Here is a 27,433-nt window from a genome sequence, read left to right on the forward strand (position 1 = left end):
CTGTTCCTTTAAGAGGCCGTCATTGACGCTGTGGTCAGCCACGTATCGCCACGTCTCTACGCATGCGCGTCCGAGTCAGTTCCGGGCTGGGTGCTGGTGTGTTGAGAGATCAACATCAGGCAGCTGCTGATTTTGATGACATTTACTCTCTGCCTGTCCTGGGGAATCTCTTTAGTTTAACCGACATTTAATCTGTCAGGAGATCAACGTTTAAAATATTACGAAAGCGGACACATAGAAAGATGAATTTCCTCAGGGGAGTAATGGGGGGGCAACCAACAGGCCCACAGCCGACTGGAGCAGAAACAGTGAGTTTATTTACTTCATAAACAAATAAATATATTTGTGAAGAAATAAAAATGAGTAACGTTACAGTTAGTAAACAGCTGAAAGCAACTGCTTATCAAGTCAATGACAAACATTAGATTATGCTTACATATCAGTAGTTGATATATTGCACATAGAAATATGAATATAAATAGATGTATATGAACCAGGCAGTGTTTCAAAACATTTCTAAATGACACTTCCAAATCAGACACTGTTTATGCTTGAATCCTGATTTAAAATGAGACTAGGTTAAATGGCATATGCTCAATTACACTATATTTTGTTTTGTTTGTTACCAATATAGTCTTTGAATAGTGTTATTCTCACCATAGTGATGTTTCCAACAAATGTTTCTGTAGGGATTTTTTAACTTCGCTTTGACAAGGCATTTACAAACTGTTTTTGTGTGTCTTTCTGTTCAGATTCAGAAGTTGTGTGACCGTGTGGCTTCATCTACCCTGTTGGAGGATCGAAGAGATGCTGTCCGTGCCCTCAAATCTCTGTCCAAGGTGACCGGCTATTAATAGTTGTCATGTTGATGTTTGTAATTGAGGTGTTGTGGATGTTGGGGTCAATAAGTTAATGCTTTTATTTAGCAAGGATACACAATAATGACAATAAAAGATATCTATGTCAAATAAATTATGCTCTGCTAAACTTTCTATTCATCAAAGAATAGAATCCTGACTTTTAAAAGAAAATCACGTTTTATAAAAAGAAATGTTACTTGAGCATCAAATCTGCAAATCAGAAGGATTTCCAAAGGATCATATGACAAAACAGGAGTAATGGCTGCTAAAAATTTAGCTTTGCTATTACAGGAATGAATTACGTTTTAAACCATATTAAAATAGAAAAGTTATTTTAAATTATAATAATATTTCATAATATTACTGTTTTTACTGTATTTTAAAATGCAGCCTTGGTGAGCATAAGAAACCTCTTTTGAAATCAATACAGACTCCATACTTTGAATGACAGTATATATGCTCAATAATATTGAAGCTTGTTGTAATTGTTCAATAAGGTAGCAAAAAGGTCAGGCTATATAGTGATTAAAACCACAGTTAAAGGCCATTGTTTGCCACAATGCACAGCAGCTTTATCCATGCCTATATTCAGTATAGTACATGCGTTGAGTATCTTATTGCTTTTAATATGTTTGTACATAAAGTTTTTTTAAGCAAATGCGTGGTGAAATGATGAAGGGATCATTCTGCTAGAAGATACAGTCCTCACAGAATGTTGCTATGCAACTAAAATAACAATCCACTATGGGAGTTGCACAGTGATATGGTGAACAGGTGTTATTTTGTGGAATATTGCACATTTTATAATAAGCCTGTACATGTTGGGCACTGCTCATAATGCATAGGTGATATGAGAGTAAATAGAATATCAAAAAAGAAGGAATACAGTCCATGCTGTGGTTTCACTGTTAAAAACATTTCTTAAAGTATTAGATAATTTACTCACCCCCATGTCATCCAAGATGTCCATGTCCTTCTTTCTTCAGTCGAAAAGAAATTAAGGTTTTTGATGAAAACATTCCAGGATTATTCTCCTTATAGTGGACTTCAATAGACCCCAAATAGTTGAAGGTCAAAATTACAGTTTCAGTGCAGCTTCAAAGGGCTTTAAACGATACCAGATGAGGAATAAGGGTCTTATCAAGCGAATGATGGTCATTTTCTAAAAAAAATAAATAAACATGTTTATGCTTTATAAACACAAATGATCTCCTCACAAGTGCTTCCGCAAGACTGCCTTCTGTATTCTTCAAAATGCTTACGCTGTATGTCCTACACATTCCCTATTCAAATTATGAAACGCCACACAGCGTTTCGTTTTTTTCCATAAGTTGAATAGGAAATTATCAGGAAAATTTCATTTGAAAGTGAACTAATCCTATAAGGGTGATGTGAGTAGTTTTGGTGAAAATACTTCCTCCTATCCCGATAAGCCATCATTAGCTGATTTGAATTAGCAAATTGGAGGGAGAGTTCGGAAACAGTCATTATGCAGTTCCGTTTGGTGATGCTAATCTTGCAAAAAATTTCACATAAGGGCAGAAGGGAAATTTCATATATTTTTTTTTGTATGTTTTGACAGAAAGTAAATACATTACTCAGTTGTTTGTGGAACATGTGTCAAGAAGATTTTTAATTACAGAAATACCGTATGGAGGTTGGAACAATGGCGATGGACCATTTGGTTCGTATACTGCAGACTGACCGGTATGTTTCAAATTTTGGTTAAAAAAAAAAAAAAAAATCGCATTAAAAGTGATAAAGAGGATCTTTTCGTCGACTGAGAAACCAAAGACTGTTACTGAGTTTTTGAAATGAGTGCATGCGTAAGAACAACCCCCCCTCCTTTCGAGGGAACGCCTCCCAAAACTCATGCACGAGTACTGGAACACGAGTGTTTACCACCGGCATTCTCTGTGTCGTGTTAGTGGATTCATTATGTCGGACTCACCGCAGGTAACTCATAATCTGCAGTTGTTACTCCTGTCTCCGGACAAAAACATTGTATGCGGCGCCTGTGGAGTGTGGAAAGTTACTGGAGCGTGCAGCCGCGCTCGTCTCTCACAAGGACTGTCACTGAAGTGATTGACAAGCCAGAGGGCCAATCGTTTACGCAATGGTTGCGTAAACGATTGGCTGATGTTTTTGAGGCCCTATCTCGTGCACAGATGATGTATATTAATATTATTCCTTTCAGTGCACCTAATAAATAGTCTTTTATCAGTTAGTAAAGACAGTTTCAAGTAATATTGCAAAAACGTATAAAATAAAACATCCTCTTTAGCACCTTTAATAGTAAAGATCTTGTTGTGTTTTGTTGATGTGACGTGAAAGGGCTTTGGGTCATTTACCACATATTGTGACTTGTCTTTGGTGATTTTTTTGAAACAGGTCAGACACTGAAATCCTTGGTTATGCTTTGGACACTTTGTACAATATTGTTTGCAATGATGAAGAGGAAGAACCAGGTATGTTTATATTCTTATTTTAGTCTGGTTCAGATATTATCACGTTGGGATTTTATTTGAATTGTTTCAATGTACATAAGTTTCTTGGGCTAATTGAGGTCTTATTCTTGGACTCCAAATGAATAGTTTTCTTTAAATTGTTCTTACAGTCTGTAAACTTTATTTCAGTCTTTTCCTAGTCTCCCTCTTGCAGTTTGTTTGATGAGCTGGGAAATATTGTATATCTGACCCTCCTCCTTTTTCTTTCCATGTTTAATCCACCAGATGAATCTGAAGGTAAAGCACTTTTTTGTGCATGATGCTGTCTAACCTTAAGCCCACCAATGCTTTGAAATCCCCATCAAATACATCCACTGCGTTTGACACAGCAACTGACACAGAAAATTTCACAGTGATCTGAACCTAAATCATTTTGCTAATTTCATAAAGCAGCAAATTTTAAATGCCTATATTACAGTGGAATGATGACACTAGTATTTTTGTTCTTCTAACAGCAGTTCAGTTAAATTGAGAAGTCTGTTTTTGAACAATCTCAAGTGTTAAAATCTTGTTTAGATGTCCAAATGAAAAGATTTTTATAAATGAAAGAGAACTCAAGCCCACTGTATAACTCCAGATGTTGTTTGCTGTTTTTTTTTTTTTTTTTTTTTTTTTTGATCAATGGCTAATTTAGGTTTGTTAAATTAGTTACTTCAGATCTGATAACAGACTGTTGATCATTATATTTGAGTGGTAGGTCAATCAACGTTTAAGCAACTGCATATTTTGCATATGTGCTACTGCATATTTTAGTTGTTGTTCATGGACTTCCAAGTTAATGGTAATATTATTTTTTATGTACGAGAATGAATAATGTCTACTAATAAACAATAATAATTTAACAGTAATTAACAATTATTTAAATAATAATTGGATTTAGTGTATGTTTTAGTTTCTTTTTTTAGTTAATAAAATTATTAAAAAAAAAATTTTTTTAGGTTATGTTTGAGTTATTTACTTTTAAAAAAGACCCCATGAAATAAAAATATATATTTTTTAATTTCACTTTTAAACACAGGAAAGAAAACTGCTCTCGCCAAACTTTTGTTGTTGTTGTTCGTTAAGGCTTAATATGAAGTTTTGTCAGTATAAATGCAAGAATTGTCCTAGTATTAATAACATTTAGTGTAAAAAAAAAAAAAATAAATTGTTCTGTGTGGGGGAGGTTAAGCTATAACTGGTGTGGGGTTTTGTGTTCCTTATTTTGCTTTATTTATTTATTTATTTTTTTGTTAGTTTGTTTTTGCTTTTCACCCTTTCCACTGTCCAATTTCCAAACCAATGGGTCGATGTGCTTTTTTCTGTCCCTCTTTGTATTAATACAGTTCTTGTCAGCAGACACATTCCGCTGCTCTTCCGTCTGGAGGCTTGATAACATATGTATTGAAAATAGTTCATTTTCTGGCTCTTTGCAATTTTAGTGCAATAAGATTTAGCACAAAGTATCTCCTTCTTCCTAGTATTAGTTTCTATCTATCTCCCCATTTTCCCTGCATTATCTGTGTTAAAATAATCAAATAAAAGTAAAGACAACAAAAAATATCTTTCTCTACATCTAATTTTCTCTTAGAGGAGAACCAGCAAAAGCAGGACGACGATTTGGGAGCTCTGTTCACTGACAAGTTTGTCCAGGAAACAGAAAATGTCACTCTGCTCCTCACACTGTTGGAGGTAAGCTTGAACTGTCAACTATACTGATAGATTTTTTTTATCATCTTGTTGCTTTCCATATTTCCTTAACATATTCCTGATGTTGTGTGACTGTTTTCCATGTTGTAGGAGTTTGACTTCCATGTCCGCTGGCCAGGTGTTAAGCTCTTAACAGCTCTTTTGAAAAACCAGTGTGCTCAGGTCCAAGGCATCATCCTGGTCAGCCCAATGGGTGAGTCAAAAAAAATCTCTTTTTCTCTTGTAATTATCTGATTGTTTAGAACTATTTGCCAGTACAGATTATTTGGTAGTCTTGATTTTTTTTTTTTTTTTTTTTTTTTTTTTTTTTTCATCCTTGTTATATATCATCATATTTTACACATTGATATGTAAAATATGATGTGCTTTTTAACTCAGTTTCTCAGACTGAGAAAGAGAGACTCATTTCTGTTTCTGTTGACTCAAAAGAGACAAATGTGAACAAATGGACTAATACAATTAAGAATGATGACCTACACATTCTCCTTAAATTCACACTGGTCTCAGTTATAAATAGAAGTACTGAAACAAAAAGCACCATATTTTAGGGCACCACATAAATTCACTTATCATCAAGTTAGGAATAGCTCACTCAAAAATTTTACTTCTGTGATCATTTACTCACCCTCACGGTATTCTAAACCTGTATGATTTTCTTTATTTTGCTGAACACAAAGGTGTGAGAATTTTCTTTTTTGGATGAACTATCGCTTTAAAAAAAGTTCAATAAAGACGTTTTAGAACCAAAGAACATTTAAACATTTAATCATTTAGCATACGCTTTTATCTAAAGCAACTTACAAATGATGAGAACAATTGAAGCAATCAAACCAACAATAGGGCAACAATATATAATGCTGTGACTAGTCCTATTTTGACTAGCACAGTACACATAGCAAGTTTTTTTTTTTTTATATATATATATATATATACACATACACATACATACATACATAGATTAGAATGGAATAGTAAATGTTTATATTAACAAGTTAAGAATTGAGTAGCATGACAACTGAAAGTGAGTAGCATAACAAAACTCCTGCACCCTTTTGTTCAGTTAATCCCTGAATAAGTGCCAAAAAATCAAGGCAGCCACACAAGTTAATGTGTGTGGCTTGAGGGTAGTTTTTTCCTTTTTCTTCATTTGCTCTGATTGTAGTATGTCCAGAGTGACAGCTGTTTCATGTGAGTTATATACTTATATAAATCTTTTTGGAGTAGATTCAAGTTTCTGGAAACATTCACAGAGCGATTTTGGTCCATATCGATAGCAGCACGCAGTTTCTGCAGATTTATCAGATGCACATCCATGATGCAAATCCCCCTTTCAACCACATCCCAAAAGTGCTCTATTGGATTGAGATCTGGTCACTGTGAAGGTCATTTGAGTATAGTGAACTCATTGTTGTGTTCAAGATGATTTGAGCTTTGTGACATGGCGTGTTATCTTTCTGAATGTAGGAGTATGATGTGGTCATAAAGGGATAGATATGGTCAGCAACAATACTCAGGCAGGCTGTGGTGTTTAAACAATGCTCAGTTGGTACTACAGAGCCCAAAGTGTGCAAAGAAAATATTCCTCACACCATTACACCACCACCAGCAGCAGCCATTAAACCATTAATAGAACCATTAATACAAAGCAGGATGGATCCATCTTCTGTTGTCCAATTTTGGGTGAGCCCATGCAAGTTGTAGCCTCAGTTTCCTGGTTGTATCTGATAGGAGTGGCAACCAATGTGGTCTTCTGCTACTGTAGCCCATCTGCTTGAAGTTTGACGTGTTGTGTATTCAGAGATGCTCTTCTGTATACCTCTGTTGTAACGAGTGGTTATTTGAGTTACTTTTGCCTTTCTATCTGCTCAAACTAGTCTGCACAGAAGAGCCACCAATGGGATATTTTCTCTTTGTAAACCCTAGAGATGTTTGTGCATGAAAATCCCAGTAGGTCAGCAGTTTCTCTGAGCGTCCATGCCAGATCAACATTCTGATGCTCAGTTTGAACTTCAGCAGATCTTCTTGACCATCAGTTTCTACAAAATATTAATCAGCACAATTGTTTTAAACATTGAAAATAATAAGAAATGTTTCTTGACCACCATATCAGCATATTAGAATGATTTCTGAAGGATCATATGACTCTGAGTAACGGCGGCTGAAAATTCAGTTTTGCCATCACAGGGATAAATTACAATTTAAAACATTTTAGAAAACTGTTCTTTTAATTTGGTAACCTGTTAGCGTTCTACTGTATTGCCTGTGTTACACGTATCTTTTAAAAGTTTGTCATTTGTCAAATTAAATATGGTATCTACTGTCACTTAGGTCAAAATCTGTGCTACCCGGTGACTTCAGCTCCACATTCAGAGCTATCATTCTTTAAAGCTGTTAAATATCTAGTTTCTAATGCTGATATGTTTTCTCACTCGACAGGAGTGTCTAGGTTAATGGATCTCCTTGCTGACTCCAGAGAAGTTATCCGTAATGATGTAAGTGTTATTGCTCTACATTAACATGAGTGTTCATACAGGAAGTCTCTGTTGAAATTAAATGAATCCATTTTACTTTTTTCCATTAAGGGTCTCCTACTACTGCAGCAGCTAACCAAAGGCAACGCAGCAATTCAGAAAATTGTGGCTTTTGAAAATGCATTTGAGAGACTTCTTGACATCATCACAGAGGAGGGTTCTAGTGATGGAGGTATGCAGTTAACAAACCCATTTCATTTTTGAAATACAAAAGCACACCCTTAAATTTCCAAAGATTGTGCATTAACCTCCCTATTCACCTCACAGGTATTGTGGTGGAGGACTGTCTCCTATTGTTGCTCAACCTCCTAAAGAACAATAGCTCCAACCAGAATTTCTTTAAAGAAGGCTCCTATATACAAAAGATGAAGCCATGGTTTGAGGTTGGGGATGACAACTCTGGCTGGTCAGCACAGAAGGTCACCAACCTCCATCTAATGCTCCAGGTCTGATATGAAGAATCCATTTAATATGTTTTGCTTAGTGTCACAATACACACATAAACATCAGTAAGATTGAAATTAAAACATTTACAGTAAATTGTAGTTTACAGTAAAAAACTTTCATTTATTAAATTATTACCTATAGTCGTTTACATTAACTAACAATGAACAATACTTCTACAGCATTTATTAATCTTAGTCAATGGTAATTTCACCATTTACAAATACATTATTAAAATCCAGAGTTGTATTTGTTAACATTTGTTAATGCACTGTGAACTAACATGAACAAACCATGAAAAATAGATGTTTACTAGCTAAAATGAACAAAGATTAATAAATATTTTAAAAAATATATCACTCATTCTTAGTTCATTTTAACTAATGTTAATAAAGGAGACCTTCCTGTAACAACAACAACAACAACAACTACTTCTTTCTTCTTCTTCTGTTTTGTCTCTGTAGCTGGTGCGAGTTATGGTGTCTCCAGTGAACTCTCCAGGGGCTACAGCCAGCTGTCAGAAGGCCATGTTCCAGTGTGGTCTCCTCCAGCAGCTGTGCACCATCCTCATGGCCACAGGTGTTCCTGCAGACATTCTCACAGAGGTCAGATTAATCTCAGAATCTTATTCTCATGGGCCTTGTTGGCTTGTTCACACTAAAGGCCTGTGTTCTGCTCCAAATAGCAGACAGTTGAGCACACAAGCCATTTAATGTGTGATGATGGACTTTGTTTCTGAGCAAAGTTTGGGTTAATGAGGAAAATTACGTCACACAAACTGTCCGAGAGACAAATCATGCCAAATGCATCAGAAACACTTGTATGTGGAAAGCACTGAGAACGGCAGTGTCTGAGCTCCCATTCACCGTCTTCATTAGCTTATTGTCTTACTGTTGAACTGTTCTGTCGAATAAATTATCAGACAGAGCTGTTAAACAATGAAAGTAAAGGGTATACAAAAAAATATTACAGCATTTGCTTTTCTACTATTATTAGTAAGGCAGTTCCTATAATACTTTCTCATTTACAGTCAGCATGAAGCAAATATGCTCGCCAAGATGGATATTTTGAAATAATTTGGTGTATATCTGAGCGTTGAAGAGCATTATGCCACTAAATAGAACTGAATTCAGGAACACATGCTGTCTTAGAGAGGTGGCTTTCTGTGCATGAGCTTCAAGTGTGTCTGTCAGAGAGAGTAATGCATTGATCTTTTCTGTGGCTTTCTGTGCTGTTTAACATCAAGCACGTCCCGCACTTTTTCTCATTTATGCATGTTCTTTTTGTTTAAAACCGAAACATCAGACACACAAGTGTTTTGCTTACGAAGGACATGTGCAACATTTTTATTAATATAGCCTATAATAAGAGTACTTTGTTTATAAAACATTAAATAAAAAGTACATTTTATTTATGATAGGCCTATTTACTTACATTAAAAAAAAAATTGTTTTTATGCAACGATGCAGAATCATTCACATCAGCATCACAATGCAACGTAAAAATTAACTATATTCCACAGTTTTATATAATTGACATGAACAGAGGCAAAATTTCTCTTATCATTCTTGCTGCTCTCAATTGTTTAAGCCACTTGACACAATGATGCCTATGTTATTACTATAGCAACCACTGTAGATCACTAGATATTGAGACCACTGCTCAAAGAAGTGGATCCCTATCGAGCCATTGCAAAGTGATCATTCACACAGAACACGTTTTTGCATTGAAAAAGGTAAGACACGAGCAGTGGAATGGAAAAATTGCTAGGTTAACTTGAATGTGCGTATTTAGAATGCCGTGTCATTCACACAATAGTTAAAGAAGCACCTATACTGGTGCAGCATTCAGTTCTAAAGATCTGCTTTAAAAAAATAAATTGCATGGAATTAAATCATGTACACATACCTGATGATTCTTTACTTATGCAGTTCTTATTAACTGTACCAATGTTGTACCACTGAATTGTTTGAACTTTTTTTCTATTTGTCTTTCTTGTACAGACCATCAATACTGTGTCAGAGGTCATACGTGGATCTGAAGTGAATCAGGACTACTTTGCATCTGTTAACGCACCATCCAATCCACCAAGGTCTGGTTTGTCCTTTGTACTGTTTTTGAAACAATAATCAAAAAAGTATTTTCTGGTAAAGAGTTGAGAATATAAACGTTGGCTGTTTTCTCCAGGCCTGCAATTGTAGTTCTTCTCATGTCAATGGTGAACGAGAGACAGCCATTTGTTCTCCGCTGTGCTGTACTTTACTGCTTCCAATGCTTCCTGTACAAGAACCATAAAGGACAAGGGGAGATTGTAGCCACACTGCTGCCCTCCACTATAGATGGTAAGGATTGCCCCGACTAGTTGCTTAGTTGTGCCATTAGTTGATGCTGACTATTCATGGCTTATATGACTGCAGTTGCACTTATATTATATATGGTGACAGCAAGAGGAAGTGTCCTAATATAGTGTGTCATTTTCTTTGTACAGTCACAAGTAATAACCAAATATATTTAGAATTGCATGGAAAATAAAGCTAAAACACTTTGTTACCTAAGCACATTATTATTATTATTTTTATTATTAATTATTTATAATCATATATATGTTTTTGTATTGTTCTATTTTAAAATATTTTTGGCCATATATTTACGAACTAGCACTGTAGATATCTGAGATGGTTATTTTGTTATTTTTGTTTGAATTCACTTTCATTGAACTTTAATGTTTTTTTTTTGTTTTTTTTTGTCATTTTGTCTTTTGGGTACATTGCATAACCCTGTCTCTCTGTCCCTCAGCTAACTCTATCTCAGCGGGACAGCTGTTATGTGGAGGTCTGTTCTCAGCAGACTCTCTGTCAAACTGGTGTGCCGCTGTGGCTCTAGCTCATGCGCTACAGGATAACCTCACCCAGAAAGAGCAGCTACTGCGGGTCCAGTTGGCCACCAGTCTGGGCAAGCCACCCGTTTCCCTTCTGCAGCAGTGCACCAACATCCTGTCCCAGGTACCCTTTCTCAAACTTATAATGTGTGTTTAGTCAACATTTTGGGTTTAAGACTCTGGGCTCATTGACATTAGTCAGGGGTATTGAACCTTTTGGGGTTTTTAATATTTTGCCTCAGTAATTCTACAGTATCTGCCTTTTTGCACACTGTCTGTTGAAAAGACAAGAATATGTTGTGTTTTGGTTGCTGGTAGGGGTGTGCGATAGGTATGATATAGTTAAGCAATATCATACAAGCAAGATTACTATTTTTCCCGAATATCAGCATGATTGCATGTTTATTGAAATGTTGTATGAAATCATTATCACAATACGTTAAAATTATAAGTTAAGTTTTAGACACCACATTGTCAATATTGTCTGTTTTATTGATTTTTCGCGAGCCGATGTGTCTCAGAGCAATACACAGTGGAGATGCATTCCTAAATAATTTTTTTTTTTCTGAATCAGATGAGCAAATGACTTAATGAATCGGTCATAAAGAGTCACTTGTCACTTTAGTTTAATATTTAAAGTATCTTTTAATTTAAAAGATCATAATATTTCAGTATTCAAAATATTATTTTAAAAAAATTCAAGAAAGTTATTTTAAAAGAAATAAAAGCATTAATAACCATTAGTGGACACACATGGATACAAGACATTAATCTCACAGCATTATTTATGTCGTTTTATTTGCGGTGTAAAGCATCTAAATGCTACTTTTGATGCAGCTATTGTAACTTTCATTATCAACAAAATGGCAGAAAATGTTGAGAATGAGGTTTTTTTTGTTGTTGTTGTTTTTTTGTCAATATCGCACACTCCTGGTTGCTGATCTACTGCATGGGTGTTGATTTGCTAGTTTGTTCTCAGGCTAAACATCACGACCACCTTTTTCTACCAGCAGCATTGCTATCCACCAGTTAGACCAGCACCAAACCAGCATAAACCAGCCTTGACCATCATGAAAGTTCATGCTGGTCTAAGATGTTTTTTTGGCAGTTTTGGGCTAGGTTTCCCCAGATTTGGGGACATTCTGAACTCGTATGGGAATGGTAGCTTGTGGTTGTCACTGAATTTCAAAGTGAACTGTGCTGTGGTTTTTGCAGGGTGATAAGCTCAACCGGAGGGTGAGTATCTGAGTGTGGGCAGTTTAATGCGATGGTGTGGCTTGGCCTCATTTCCACAATGGGGGTTCATTAGGTGTTTTGTGTTCCTTCTGTTTGCTGTTTCTGCTCTGTTTGTTGTGTTCCCTTACTGACCCTGGCAGCCCTGGCTTTGACCGTTTGGTTTTCAGCTGCTGGCCGCATGCTCTGGTCTTTCGGGCTTATTCAGTAAGAAACAGATGTATAGGACTCTGTGAAATCTGTACTGTTATTCACCCCTTTTAGGTGGCTGCTGAGTCCAATAAGTTTGACTAAATATTCACTTAAAACTAGGGATGCACCGATAACAATTTTAGCTATTAGCCGATTCCGATACTGATATTTGTTACTTGCTCTCTTATTTCAACTTTTGTCATTAAAATAGATTAGTGTTTCGATCATGTTTTAAATGATCAAAGTTAAGGTATACTAGCTAGTTTATTGCTGCTTAAAATAATTTCTATTGAACATGAATTGGAGCCAATATAAATACATACAGCAGACCAAAGATGCATATGAAATAAACAGTGCTTTTCAGGGACAGAAATCAAGTAATCACATTTAAAATGTATTCTTCATTGTATAAATTAAATCTACATTCCCTTATTAAAGTTACAAAATTTAGTCAAGAGTAGAGTGAATTTCTTTTTTTCTTTTGTTGTTTGATTAACATTAACTCTTTTTCGCCATTGACGGAATTTTCCGTTATTTATGAGACAATGCTTCCCCACCAATGATGGATTTTCCGTCTTTCCTTGTTTTCACTGTTATACGGTGGGGGACTCTATTCTGCAACTTATGAAAGAGGAGAGAATCTCCAGATCAAAACACAGGCAAAAAAGGAGCAGAAACAAGCGATAAAAGCATAGATTGCATAAAAATGCACATTGTAGTCTTTGAAAAAAAACTTTTCTTTTTTTCAAAATGTTGCTTTTTTATGAAACTTACACACATTTAAGTGTTGCTAAAAAAAAAGAATGCATTTAGATAGATTAAAAAGTGTGTTTTTTTTTTTTTTTTTTTTTTTTAAAGGTGAAACAAATAAAGAGGCTGTTCTAACAACACAAAATATTCTGGGGGCCATGGAAGTTTTGTGAAAATTATCAAAATTGCTGGCATGTCTAGCAACTTTTTTGAAAAACGCTGACAGGGAAAGAGTTTGAGTTCTCTTTCGCATCTTTTTGCACTATTTAAATTCACAAGGCTTAAAAAAACATGCAGAGGATACATTATCATGAAGATGCAGCACTGGCCTGATGGCAGTCCTTATTGTTGAGCCCTGCTGTATTTTGTATAGATTTCTATTTGTTTTAGCAAGAATTTATTTTACCCAGAGAAAAATGTTGGATTATGCAGCAGACATTATACAACTCAGTGCCTTCACGCAGTTAATTAATTGACCATCAGTTTGTTGTATCTGCCTTTTTCATGCTATTCATAGTTTTCAGTCATGTGATGCCACAGAGACCTGGAGGGCAAAACATGCATAGAACTGAATTACAGACGTCTGTTTTCCATCTCAAAAGTTTTTGGCACTTGTGATCCATATCCAGCACCTGCTGCAGTATTTCAATCACTAAAATAGCTGGATATAATATTAAAGATCTAATTGAGTATAAACCTTATAGAAGATGCATAATATATAGCTAAGCCCTGGATATGAACACAACACGCTATATGGTTAAACGTTTTCTTTATATTGGTTTTCTTTGAGAATACCCTTAACAAGAAACAGCGCGTTATTTATATTCTGGGTTCATCTGCTTGCGTGTATATAGTATGCATTATCAATAAGATGTACACTGAACTTGGTCTTATAAGCAGTGATTAATATCTGCTTACTACATTAGTACTTCGCACAATCCTGGTAAAAATGACTGGCGGGTAATGGAGGAAGGCCTTGGTTTGCCCTCCAGGTGGGCGTACCTAATAAGGGTATGACATCACATGAAAACTATGAATAGCTGATATGCTGGAGGTTTTAAATTGAACAAAAATCGGCCATTATACCGGTGCATCTCTACTCAATACTACTATTCCTGACTGCTTTTTCTGCTGCCCATTGCTTTCCTGTTATGCTTTTTGCAAATTGTTTTTATGAACATCTTAGTTATCTTGTGTAATTTTTTTATAACTAAAGTTGATAGTTACTTTAAATTTTAATTTAAGTTATGCCTTTTTTTAACCCCTAAAACTAACAGTTCATATAAGCTAGCCCTTACAGATGCTGTTGCTTTGAAAATTGTTGAAAAGTTAGGGATTTTGAACAGTAAAACCCTCTCAATATTGTTTGAATGTAAACGTTCATGGTCCCTTTTAAACACTGTTATTGCCATTTTGTAATACACATTAATACTTTCATTAAACAAAGATGCATTAAATTGATCAACAATGTCAGTAAAGACATTTTTAATGTTACAAAAGATTTCTGTGTCAAATAAATGCTGTTCTTTAAAAAAAAATTTATCATGGCTCAGACAAGAAATATTAAGCAGAACAGCTGTTTTCAACATTGACGTAATAAGAAATGTTTCTTGAGGACTAAATAAGCATATTAGAATGATTTCTGAAGGATCATGTGACTGGAGACTGAAGTTATCTTAATTCAAAATTCAGCTAAGCCATCACAGGAATAAATTCCATATTAAAATATATTAATATATATATATATTTTAATATTTTACAATATTACTGTTTTTACTGTGTTTTTGATCAAATGCAGCTTTGGTGAGTATAAGACTATACAACCTTTTGAAGGTAGTGTAAGTAACGCAAGTGTTCACACTAAAAAACAGTGACATGTAGTGTGCTACGAATACTTGGATGTTGTCGTTCTTCAAAAATACAAAGTGCAGAATTTTAAACACTTTATGCACTCAGTGGTCACAACTTTATTCAAGTGGAGAGGCTAGTACAGTACTAGTAGCACCACATCACGTGCATTTGGAAAAAAAAAATTTAATTGAAAAATGGTGAATGCTTCTGTGTAGTAAAAATGTTAAATGTTCCATTTGAAGTGACACTACTCTTCTAAAATTCATACATTATATGGTAGAGTTCATCGTGTAAGTGCATAGTATAACCAGTACACCATTTGGGATGCTCTTGTCATCCTTTTAAGGTTGTGCTTACATTTAGAACACATTTTACATTGAGAGACTTTAGATTTTGTGTTTGTGTTGTGGTTATCCTTGATGGCATTTTATCCTCAAAAGCTAATTAACATAAAGAGTGTTTTTGTGCATGTGCCAGCATATACTACATATGCAGCTACTCGCTAACATCCAGTTTACTAATTGCAGGTATGCTGTGATAAAATTCGGATTAAGGTCTTCGTAGTTGTCCGCTCGAAATTTGAAATTGAACCACACTTTGTAGCACACTATTTGTGCCTGTTTTTCTTTATCTGTAGACTAATTAGTGGAAAATTCTTGCCAAGAACATCTTATGCAGGGTTTGACATTAACACCCATCAACCCGGCCAAATGAGGCTGGCTTTCAGCTGTGACGGGTTGAATATTATATATATTACATTTTTCACATAAACACAATTATGTTTTAAGTGAACGTAAACAGTTGAGAAAGAAAACATGTGTAACAGTATAATGGATCTCTGCATCAGGTCTTAAAATGACAGCATATAATATACCTGCTGCTAAATTATGAGATAACTTTAAAAATATCTATATGGCAGTTTTTCCCGATGGTATCGATGTCAAAATTGTGGCCGGTGAAAATGCTGAGTGGCTAGTAACCACTAAAAAAACACTAGTCACAGCGGCTGGTGAGCAAAAACATTAATGTCAAGCCCTGATCTTATGTAGGATCAAATTTTAATTGCAATCAAAACAGGTCAAAGACAAGTTCTGACTCAAAAAAGCAACTATCTGTAATCTTGCTATTTATTGTATATCTGTATCCTTGAAATACTGTCTAAAATGACTTAAAATTAAAATGACAATTTTTAAACATTAAGTGGCTGTTTCTTTATCATTAATTTATTTATTTCTTAGATGGTAAAGTTGTGTGATTAAGACTATAATTGTGTGTTGTTTTTTTTTTGGTTGTTTTTTTCTGTGTACAGGGCAGTAGGGTGCAGACGAAGGTCGGTCTCCTCATGTTGCTCTGCACCTGGATTAGCAACTGTCCAATCGCTGTCATGCACTTCCTGCACAATCAAGACAACGTTCCCTTTGTATCCTTTTATCCAGAGAGACACACTCGCACACCTGATTTATTTAGTTGATATACATAGATACAGTGTACAACTAATCTTGTTGTGCTTGTACAGTGATGATAAAAAGTTTGAATCTTAGTTAATAATTTACAGAGCGACATTATATTTTACTGTGTTAAACTCTGTATGGGAGGCTAGTTCTGATCACAGCGCTGTATGCATTACATTACATCACAGCAACCACATTAAATTTTCTTTTTAGATTAGAGTACAGCAATTGTAAACTTGTCTGTGATTTTGATGGCTCATGTCATTTTGTGTACAGTTACATTTTTGTCAGGTACTCTTGTGTAGAGTTTCCTTAAATTATGTGTTCAGCTGACAGGTCAAATTTCAGAAAACCTGGGTGAGGATGAGCGACTGGTTCAGGGTCTGTGTGCTCTGTTGTTGGGGATTTGTATCTACTATAATGACAACAGCTTAGAGAATTACACTAAGTAGGTTCTTACTTTATCCATTCATGCTTTCTTTTGTTCATATTTCTTTGTCTTATAACTAAATCTGTCGGCTGATTTAAATAATCCATGATTAAACTTTTTTGCTAATTAAAGTGCAAATAAATACATTTTATTCAATAGATTAAAGGGTTAGTTCACCCAAAAATGAAAATTATGTCATTAATGACTCACCCTCATGTTCTTCCAAACCCGTAAGACCTCCGTTCATCTTCGGAACACAGTTTAAGATATTTTAGATTTAGTGTGAGAGCTTTCTGTCCCTCCATTGAAAGTGTATGTACGGTAGAGTGTCAATGTCCAGAAAGGTAATAAAAACATCATCAAAGTAGTCCATGTGACATCAGTGGGTTAGTTAGAATTTGTTGAAGCATCGAAAATACATTTTGATCCAAAAAATAACAAAAACTACGACTTTATTCAGCATTGTCTTCTCTTCCGGAATCCTTTTCATTGAATTGATTCCATTGAATTGATTCCATTGAATCCTTTTTATCTGTCGGCGTTGGTAATGCACTTTTATGTTGCCGTGGATGTTTTTGGCGATTAGGACATCCGCAACATTTTGAAGCATCGAAAATACATTTTGGTCCAAAAATAACAAAAACTACATATTTATTTAGCATTGTATTCTCTTCCAGGTCTGTTGTCAGTCCGCGTTCATGACTTCTTCTTCTTCTTCTTCTTCTTTCCTGTTTTACGGCGGTTGGCATCCAGCTTATTGGTGCATTACCTCCCCATTCTGCTCCGGAGTGTGGTTCACGAGTCCGCAGTGATGCTGCTGACACGTTATCTGGTGTGCCCAAGCTTCATTTACAGTCTGAGGGAGATGCACGCTGTATTCAAGCTATTCTACATCGTTTGTATTTTGGTATTGCTATATTTTTTAAAATGGTGCGTAAGTGTGCATGTCGTGGATGTCCTAATCGCCAAAAACAACCACGGCGACGTAAACGTGCATTACCAACGCTGACTGCTGAAAGGATTCAATGGAATCAATTCAATGGAATCAATTCAGTGGAATCAATTCAATGGAAAGGATTCCGGAAGAGAATACAATGCTGAATAAAGTCGTAGTTTTTGTTATTTTTGGACCAAAATGTATTTTGGATGCTTCAAAAAATTCAAACTAACCCACTGATGTCACATGGACTACTTTGATGATGTTTTTATTACCTTTCTGGACATGGACACTCTACCGTACATACACTTTCAATGGAGGGACAGAAAGCTCTCGGACTAAATCTAAATTATCTTAAACTTTGTTCCGAAGATGAACAAAGGTCTTACGGGTTTGGAAGAACATGAGGGTGAGTCATTAATGACATAATTTTCATTTTTGGGTTAACTAACCCTTTAACATTACATGTGTAAGTGTTGGTTTTGACAAATTGAGAATAGAAATAGAAATAGAAATAGGAATAGAATAGAATAGAATAGAAAACAAAAATTATTCCTATAATGCGTTTTATATATAAATCAGGTCAAATAGGTAACAAGGTATTAACACTACCATTAAAAGAAATTACTTTTATTCAGCAGGGATGCATTAAATTGATCAAAAGTGACAAATAAAAGCTGTTCCTTTTGAACTTTTTATTTATCAAGGAATCCTGAAAAATAATTTCACCGTTTCCACAAAAATACTAAGCATAACATTTTTTTTTTTTTTTTTTTGTGGTCATGATGATAATAAATGTTACTTGAACATCAAATCAGCATATTATAGAATGATTTCTGAAGGATCATGTGACACTGATTGACTGGCGTAATGGCTGCTGAAAATTCAGCCCACTTTATACCATTCTCCCCAGCGCCGTCATTGAAATTTGAACCTTCTTTACTATTTCTCACTGTTACACAAAATATATTTTCCTCTTCACAGAGAAAAGCTGAAGCAGTTGATTGAGAAGCGCATAGGGAAGGAAAACTTTGTGGAGAAGTTGGGCTTTATAACTAAACACGAACTATATTCCCGTGCTGCTCAGAAACCTCAGCCAGCCTTTTCCACCCCGGAACACATGCTGTTCGATCATGAATTCACCAAACTTGTCAAAGAGTTAGAAGGTCAGTCTTGGAGTTCTGAACACAAACTAAAAAAAGACCTCTTTTCCCTTGTTATTAACATCCGCCGGTGATCCAATCACAAGTGCACAGTCTTAAATTAAGGTGTAAATGGGATGCAGACCTATTGAAATTTAGTCACTCAAACCACCAGGGGTGCATATATCCATGCTAATGGGTCCCGTCCAACATCAAAGGACCACCTACCATAATGTAATGCCATATAATCTTTATGCCACAACAAGGGTTTTAAACTTTACTGGCGAGGCACGTCTTCAAAAGAAAGCAGTCATCTGATCAAAATGTTACAGATCAGAAGTCCCTGGAAACGGATCACTGAAGATGGATGTTAATATCTGTATTTCTCACACAAGTAATAACTGTATCCTTGACATTTTGTCATTCTGTGTTTGATATTAAAGGAACCATATCACACAATACGTATTATTATTTTATTTTTTTCCTCCTTTGAGATCTACGGTTCATACTTTGCACCAAAAATATTTATTCATGAATAATTATTATCCTCCATGCTCTCACTGTTCTTTAGAATTAAACGGTCCATGATCCTGTGCTTTAAAGAAACACCATGTGAAATTTTAATATGAACCATGTAGGATCAGATTTATTTTTCATGTTCTGTATTTGTTCTTAGGTATGATAACAAAAGCAGTGCTTAAGTCAAGCGAGGAAGAGAAAAAGGAAGAAGAGGTGAAGAAAACACTAGAACAGCATGACAGCATTGTCACCCAGTACAAAGAGTTGATCAGAGAGCAGGTAAAAATACATCAAACTATATCCCATTCTCTTATTTTGTCACAGCGCAATGTTTCAAACTAATACTAGTGATATTTTGGGGTATATAGTATGTATATGAGTATTCATTTGAGATTTGGGTTTTTCATGAGGCAACAACAGTTTGCACACTTCGTCTATTTTGTATGAAAATCCTAAACTCTGTTGAAAACAAAAAACAAACAAATTTAAGTTAATTTAAACAATCTTGTATAAAGTAGTCATGTACAGAGTTGTCTGACTTTTTATAATATTACTTTTTATTTAATATTTGATTATTTGTACCTGCCATGGAGCTGATATGGCAATAAACTACAAATACAGAAAAAGTACAAATTATTAATGTTATGTCGTGGCCCAGCCAACGCACCTTAAGCGAGTTTTTCTGAAAGGACCCTTTCAAGCTTGACTTGGAAAATCTGACCAAGAAGAATGGGCTAACAGATACCTGTGATTTAGAGCTGTAATTGCTGCCATGGATCTTAATCAAGAGAAGTAAATCCTTATGTACTTTGGTTTGAAATAGGGGCTATATATATCTGTAAGCTTTCAGGAGGAGGAAACATTTAAAAATAGGCATATGTTGAAATTCTAAATTAATTTTCTTTCTCCTATATTTTATCCCCTTTTAATTACAGGATTCTCAAATAAAAGAGCTGAAGGAGCAAGTGACATTGCTGACGTCCCAGAATGAAAAGATGCAGAGCACCGTATCACAGCAGCTCTCTCAGATCCAGCAACACAAAGACCAGTACAACATCCTCAAACTCAAACTAGGTACTGAGCAAATATCAGATAAATATAATTTGTTTGAGAAGTATTTGCAGTATTTTAGAAAATAAATAAATAAATAAATAAATAAATAAATAAATAAATAAATAAATAAATAAATAAATAGACAAATAAATTACCTTTTGTGAACTACTGTTTTTAATTAGGGCTGGGCGATTAATCGAAAACTGACGTATTTTTCCCATGTTGGTTATTTCGGTTTTTAAATCCTGTTAATACTTTCCCTTTAAATACATACTACCACGTGTGTAGTCATGTGACTCCGCCTCGTCCAGTCAGTGGCATGGAAGCAACACAGAGGCAAACTCAAATGCCGAGTCAACACACAGACAGAAAAGCACAGAAACTTGTTTTCAGTGTTGTCCTGCAATCAATCACTAAAGTAGCATAGAAACTCAAAAGTTATAGCATATATTTTTCTACTTTTGAAGTAACTACTTACAACCCACAGCTTCACAATTAATAGAGAGACGGCATGACTAATTCACACACGCAATCGCTCTTTCATTAATGTATTCAAATAAATGTACTGGTGCTGTGCTAATTTATCTGTATTTGATTTACAACGAGCAGAAATCTGTAAGAAATGTTAGGAACAATAGATAAAATAACCGCTGAAAGTGAGCTATGCCATGTCGGAGCACACTTTCATTAGGAAAAAATATCCCACCTTTTTAATAAACCAAAAAAAAAAATTTAAAACAAAATAATCGTTCATTAATCATAATCGCTGTAAAATGTTCAGTTAATCAAGATTTTGATTTTAGGTCATATCAGCCCTACCAGCCCTACTTTTAATTACTTTTATAATTGGTCCACTCTTCCTTCACACTCTATAGGTAAAGATAATCAGCAGACAGGTAATCAGGCAGAGGCGGCCCATGTGAACGGACTGCAGCCAGAGGAACTGAACCAGCTCAGAGAACAACTTGAAGAACTGCAACGACAAAACCAGCTGCTGCAGACACAACTGGCTGAAAAGGACTCTCTAATAACCAGCATGGTACGTGTGTTCAGTTCTTCCAACCTCCCAAAATGTATTTTATATTAGTATTTGGGCTGGGTTGACAATATCGATTTCTTGGTTTTAGTCTGTTCTGATGAACCAATATCGATTCTTAAATCCCAAGAATCTATCTTTCAGTCTGTTTATGTTTAAACATTATTTGTAGCTCTAGTCCCATCAAATAAATTGTAATAAGCTTTGTGCTTTGGCAATTTTATTATGATATTCAGTCTAGAGAAGACCATTTTGCTAATTATATGCACTCTCAAGTCAAGTCACCTTTATTTATATAGCGCTTTATACAATACAGATAATTATTATTATTATTACAATTTAAAAGAACCTTTCCTTATTTTAATATATATTAAAATGTAATTTATTCTTATGGCAAAGTTGAATTTTCAGCAGCCATTTTCAGTGTCACATGATTTTTAAGAAATCCTTCTAATATGCTGATTTTGTCTTATTATTATACATTTTGACAGTTGCTGCTTAATATATCGTTAAATGTAACATTATAAATGTATTCATTGTCACTTTTGATCCCTTTATTTCATCTGAACTTTTGAACTACAATGGTATATTTGGAAATATTTGTGCCTAACAGAAAGCTGAGGGCGTCCCATCAGCAGAGGGCTCAACTTCAGAGGTCACAGAGTTACAAAGGGTAAAGTTCAAACCTTTCTCATTATATTCATTGGAGATTTCATCACATAACATTATGTACCATTTTGCACTTGCAAAACCAAACACTTTGAACACTATGTTTGGTTGCAGGAGGTGGAGTTGCTGAAAGCTGAGCTGCAGAGCCAGACTGCAGAGATCACACAATTACAGCGAGAAAGACAGGAGCTTCTCAAAGGATCTGAGACCAGAGTAAGTGTATTCCTCTCACTGATCATTGTACAGACACTACAGTCAAGAGCGCTGTTGTCTCAGCCTTAGATGGCATCCGCACAGACCACCTGTGAACCGTCTGCTGTATAATTCAATCTCAAAATCACAACAAGCTCCACAGTGATAGTCAGTCAGGACTGGGTTTTTTTTATCAATACACTTGGGGAGTGAGAGAAAAAATGTGATTTTTATCTTTTAATGATTCAACTCTATTGTCAAATTTTGACATATTTTGACTATTTGACAAAAATTGATTTTCTAAATGTTAGCTAATAATGTAATGTTAAAAAAAAAAAGAGGTGGAGGTCAACTGTGAGAGAAGTGCAGCGCCCAGACAGTTTAGAAAGCGCACCTTATTATGTTAACAGCAGTCGAGTACATAAAGGTGTCCAATATGTATCATCTACAATAATATCATAATTTTTGTTTTAACAATGTGTCAGTCACTTTGCAGAATCCCCAAAAAAAAAAAAAGCCTTGAGAGTGCATGGTTAATGCATGATGTAGAATGCAGTTGGAATGCCAAAGAAAATAGTTCCAAACAAAGCCACGGCAGAACTGTTGTGAATTTACAAGCAACACATAAGTTTCATTACTGAATGATTCAATGACTCACTTATTAAGAGAGGGATATGCTGCAACCTACTGTTTTTAGTTTCATATTTAAAGTATTATTTCATATTTCAGTATTAAAAAACATTAATCTCATAGCATTATCAAACAGTCTGTGTAAATGCTCATAAATGCCACTTCAGATGCAGCCTCTATGCTACATCTGCAGTCACATCAGACGCTGTCATCCACAAATGAAAGACACAGAACAAAAACCTCAAGAAATTTTATTTTTGGACCAAGTAGTTTTACTCTATTGAATCGAATTGATTTTTTTCTGAGTTATGTTATGTTCTCATATTAACATAGATTTAGCCACCCCTAAATGTTGCATAAAAAAAATTGTGTTAAGTAATTTGACATAAGAAAAAGCTACAATTTGGATCAGATTGTATGCTAGTAGTCTAATGTCTAGCTGGTAATAAGTTATATACTAAATACTACTAAATACTAAATACTACTACAATTAAAAAAAAAAACTGTTTTCTATATTAATATATTTTAAAATGTAATTTATTCCTGTGATGGCAAAGCTGAATTTTCAGCATCATTACTTCAGTCTTCAGTGATCCATCAGGAATCATTCTAATATGCTGATTCGGTGCTCAAGAAACATTTCTTATCAGTTGAAAACGAATAATAAAGTTCAACAGTTTTTTGCAGCATTTATTTGAAATAGAAATATGTTGTATCAATGTAAGTCTTTACTTAGTCACTTTTGATGTACCATTGCTAAAAAAAAAAAAAAAAAAAGTATTAATCTCTCAAATATAATCTTACTGACCTCAAACTTTTAAATGGTTGTGCATGTGTGTTTTAGTTGTTATCTTTCTTTCAGGCTGCAGTTCCAGGAGAAAATAGTCTCTACACAGAGAAAATCGCAGAGTTAGAGAGCAGGCTCTCTGCTCAGACAGCAGAGACACAAAAGTTTAAGGTGACTTACTCTAGACAAACTTTTACTTGGTTACTGATTTGGTGTGTTTTTACATTTTACATCATTTCCTGTTTAACCCAATTTTTGCTCCCTTTTCACTGTCTTTCAGGGGGAAGTTAAAACTCTTCTGGAGAGTCGAGAATCAATGGAGAAGGACCTTGCTTCAGCCACAAGCACGGCCGCCATCATGCAGGCAGAGAAGAACAAGTTGCAGCAGGAAGTTCAGGAGTCCAAGAAGGAGCAAGATGATCTTCTCATGCTACTCGCTGACCAGGACCAGAAGATTCTGAGCCTGAAACAGAGGCTCAAGGACTTGGGAGAGACGGTACATTCCTCACGACACTCCAGAACTTAGTTTCACTGGCTTTGCATTCATCAAATGTTGTTTTGTGGTATATTTTGAAGCTATTCAATGAGCGCTTGTCCACACAGAGCGCTTCTTTTTTATTTATTTATTTATTTTTTAACTTGACGCATGTCAGTGGAATGGGAAAAAAAAGCGCAAGGTGTAGGTGTTTTTTTTTTTTTTAGAAATTTGAACTTTTAACTTGAGTGTTTTTAGGCCCCGTTTACACTAGTGCGCTTTCGTTTTAAAACGGCGTTTTAAAATGAAAACGATCCTCGTCTACACTGGCGTTTCCACAGCGTATTGAAAACGATCTCAGTCTACACTACATGACCGAAAATGCATGTCACATGACCGTTCATGCACACTGGGTATGCATGTACAATTGTAAACAGTTGCCTCTTGTGCATGTAGCTTGCTGCAGTATTAAATATATGCTGAGTTTAACTACACAGTGGCTGCTAAAAAATGACAATTAAGTCTAATTCAGTCAATTAATTCAGTCTCAATGTTATTGTTATTGTTACATGGTCGTCAAGGATATGCAGCGCGAACGTGGGCAACCACTCCTTCCTTTTCAAAAGTCTGGTACGTTTACACTGAATTGTAACTGCAGCATTTTCAAACTAGTGCGTTTTCGAAAACGCCAGAGTAGTGTAAACAACAGGCATAACCATAGCAAAAGTTATGCGTTTTAAAACTGAATCGCACTAGTGTGAACGGGGCCTTAGAATGCAGTGTCATGTGAAAGATGCAAGACTCTAGCGCAGTGGTTAAAGACGCCTTTCTAGTGCATTAACATTGAAAAACAATGGAAAAGTAGCACAGTGGAATGAAAAAAACACATTCTGTGTGAACGGCCCCTTACATTTTGTTCTTCTTATCCTTAGTTTTGATTTGACTTTCTTTTTTTCTTTTTTTTTTTCCCCCACTACAGATTGAAGATGAGGATGATCTGGATTCAAAGGACCAGTTTGATGATGATGATGAGGAGGAGGAAGAAGAAGAGTGTGATGAATGAATAAAAAAGTATTGACTTAATAGTGGAAGTGAAAGACTGCTAACATTAACCTGTCACTTACGCTTATAGAAAGAGATTGAAAGCCTTGGACAGTAGAGCTGATCTTCTGATTTTTAGAAGAATCACGTATTTCTTTACTTTCTTCAGACCTGCATTTTAATTTTTAGAATTTATTTCACTGTGGGAAAACAATACAAGGATTTCATTTTCCAGCTAATTGAACCAGACTCATTTCATTACAACAAAAAAAAAAACTTCAAAATTATTCCGATAATAAACACAGGTGAATACTTTGTTTTTGATCAACATTCCCAATGCTTATGTCATGGTCGCACACCTTAGAAGATTCTGAAGATCTTTTTGCACTAATGATGGAGAGGAGAAAATAAAGAAAAGATCTGCTCCTTCTTTGTTGTGCATAGTGCAAAACCATGGAGATGTTCGTCTGCATTTCCATGAGGGTTTGAGGGCTTGTGAGAGTGTCTATGATGGATGGATATGTTCTGTAAGACATGCCTTCTCTGCTCAGGTGCATAGTGAACTCTGTTTAACATCTCATTCAAATTTTGTCCATTTCCTGTTTTGCATTAGATTGCTTCCTGGTCAGATGGCTAATTTGTTTTTGTTTGTTTGTTGTTTTGTTTTTCATCTGTTCATGCATGTCAACAGTTTTCAGAATTGTTCAGTCATCCACTCATATTTACAAATGATCAAAACACCAACCCACATTGCATACATTGCTCATACTAGCCACATTGTTTCCAATGTGATGTTGTTCATAAACACACTGCTGAAGTCCCACTTAATGTCGGGATGTACACTTTCAGGTTCCTCTAGAACTGGAGAGCTATTTTGCAAAATTTGGTTTAGCCTTTGGTTAATTTATGGATAAACAAGCCTCTTTAAAATAAACTATAAAAATACTTGTCTGTGATGTTTTGGTCTTAAAGTTTTTAATTCAAATTCTTGATCGGTGTGTTACATATATTTGAGGATTCACAAGTACTTTTCTACTGCTAATACCCATAAATATAATTCTGCCATGAATTGCCTTCATGGTCATCCTTGATTTCATTTGAACAATTAATTAGAAATTCTAAAGGACCGCTTTTAATTATTACAATTCATATAGATATTTTTTATCCAAAGCAGCTTTACAGACAACAATGCCTTAATATTTCCTGTGATTATGCCAAAGGCAAAAGAAAGAAAATGGGAAATAATGAGAGCAGAAGCAAAAGAACTAAGACAATTGTGGGCCACTAGGGAAAATACTATAATTAAATATATTCTATTTGTACATTACAATTCAAAAATTTGGAATCAGATGATTTTATGTTTTGGAAAGAAATGTTTTTTTTTTTGTTTAAGGTAGCATTAAAATCTAAACGTTAAAACTGTAATAATGTAAAAAATTGTATTATTTAAAATAACATCTATTTCTATATTTTAAGAATATTACCTGTGATGGCAAAACCCTATGTTCAGCAACCAGGCCCATGAGAGAAGTGGGCGACCCTGATGCACAACAAGAAGTCAAGTATATCAAGTCTCTTATTTGAGAAACAGTCCTTTTGCACAAATTCATGTGCCACCAGACATTTTTATGAATGGGTCCCCTTTCCCCTCTGAATAGACTGTACTGAGACCCTTATTCAGTCTGTCATAAGCCTGTAACAACATTCCTAGCTCTACTAAAACATCTAAAAAACAGCGTTAATTTGGAATAGAAAAAAAATTGTTTATATCTTTATAAATGTCTTTATTGTCATTTCTGATCAATTTAATGCACCCTCAGTGAATAAATCAGTTTCAAAACTGTATTTGTGATCCCAAACTTTTGAACAGTGCTGCATTTGAATAGAATAGAATAGAATAGACAGCTTTTAATAGCTGTCAATAAAGAAAGATTGGAATCAAGTAGTGTAATATCGACATCTACAGGCAGGGCTTTTTTTCTGACCAGGCAAATTCGAGCCTTAAAATATGTAATAAAATACACAGTAAAATATGTACCATGTGATTGACCAATAGAAGGAAACTAGCCACGCACTCATTATCATATTGTCGGAAGAAATACGTAAATAAATTAAAATGAGAAAGAAATACGTGTA

General features: G+C 35.0%; 1 protein-coding gene across 4 annotated transcripts; it reads left to right on the forward strand.

Annotated features, from left to right (window-relative positions):
- The first annotated feature begins 74 nt into the window (after positions 1 to 74).
- Positions 75 to 27,131, forward strand: uso1 (USO1 vesicle transport factor). 4 transcript variants are annotated; one of them, XM_067403215.1, is made up of 26 exons: positions 75 to 308; positions 753 to 839; positions 2,503 to 2,567; positions 3,252 to 3,328; positions 3,593 to 3,604; positions 4,938 to 5,038; positions 5,147 to 5,249; positions 7,493 to 7,548; positions 7,639 to 7,759; positions 7,855 to 8,033; positions 8,496 to 8,636; positions 10,035 to 10,123; positions 10,219 to 10,373; positions 10,828 to 11,033; positions 12,125 to 12,145; positions 16,245 to 16,355; positions 16,716 to 16,834; positions 18,738 to 18,919; positions 19,572 to 19,693; positions 20,350 to 20,488; positions 21,343 to 21,506; positions 22,117 to 22,176; positions 22,287 to 22,385; positions 23,857 to 23,952; positions 24,062 to 24,277; positions 25,236 to 27,131. In XM_067403215.1, the coding sequence occupies exons 1-26, from the start codon at positions 243 to 245 to the stop codon at positions 25,317 to 25,319; spliced, it is 2,871 nt and encodes a 956-aa protein (XP_067259316.1). In that variant the 5' UTR covers positions 75 to 242; the 3' UTR covers positions 25,320 to 27,131. The 4 variants fall into 4 exon arrangements, with proteins under 4 accessions (XP_067259316.1, XP_067259319.1, XP_067259317.1 ...); XM_067403218.1 differs by lacking the exon at positions 12,125 to 12,145; XM_067403216.1 differs by lacking the exon at positions 3,593 to 3,604.
- The last annotated feature ends 302 nt before the right edge of the window (positions 27,132 to 27,433 follow it).

Source organism: Chanodichthys erythropterus, chromosome 12 (genome assembly GCF_024489055.1).
Source record: "Chanodichthys erythropterus isolate Z2021 chromosome 12, ASM2448905v1, whole genome shotgun sequence".
Lineage (NCBI taxonomy): Eukaryota > Metazoa > Chordata > Actinopteri > Cypriniformes > Xenocyprididae > Chanodichthys > Chanodichthys erythropterus.

Bases quoted from the DNA above. Each gene is read 5' to 3' on its own strand.
- uso1 (XM_067403215.1), top strand. From the start codon at position 243: ATGAATTTCCTCAGGGGAGTAATGGGGGGGCAACCAACAGGCCCACAG. The intron at 2,568-3,251 runs GTATGTTTCAAA...TTTTTGAAACAG, and splicing joins CGTATACTGCAGACTGACCG to GTCAGACACTGAAATCCTTG. The intron at 8,637-10,034 runs GTCAGATTAATC...TTTCTTGTACAG, and splicing joins CTGCAGACATTCTCACAGAG to ACCATCAATACTGTGTCAGA.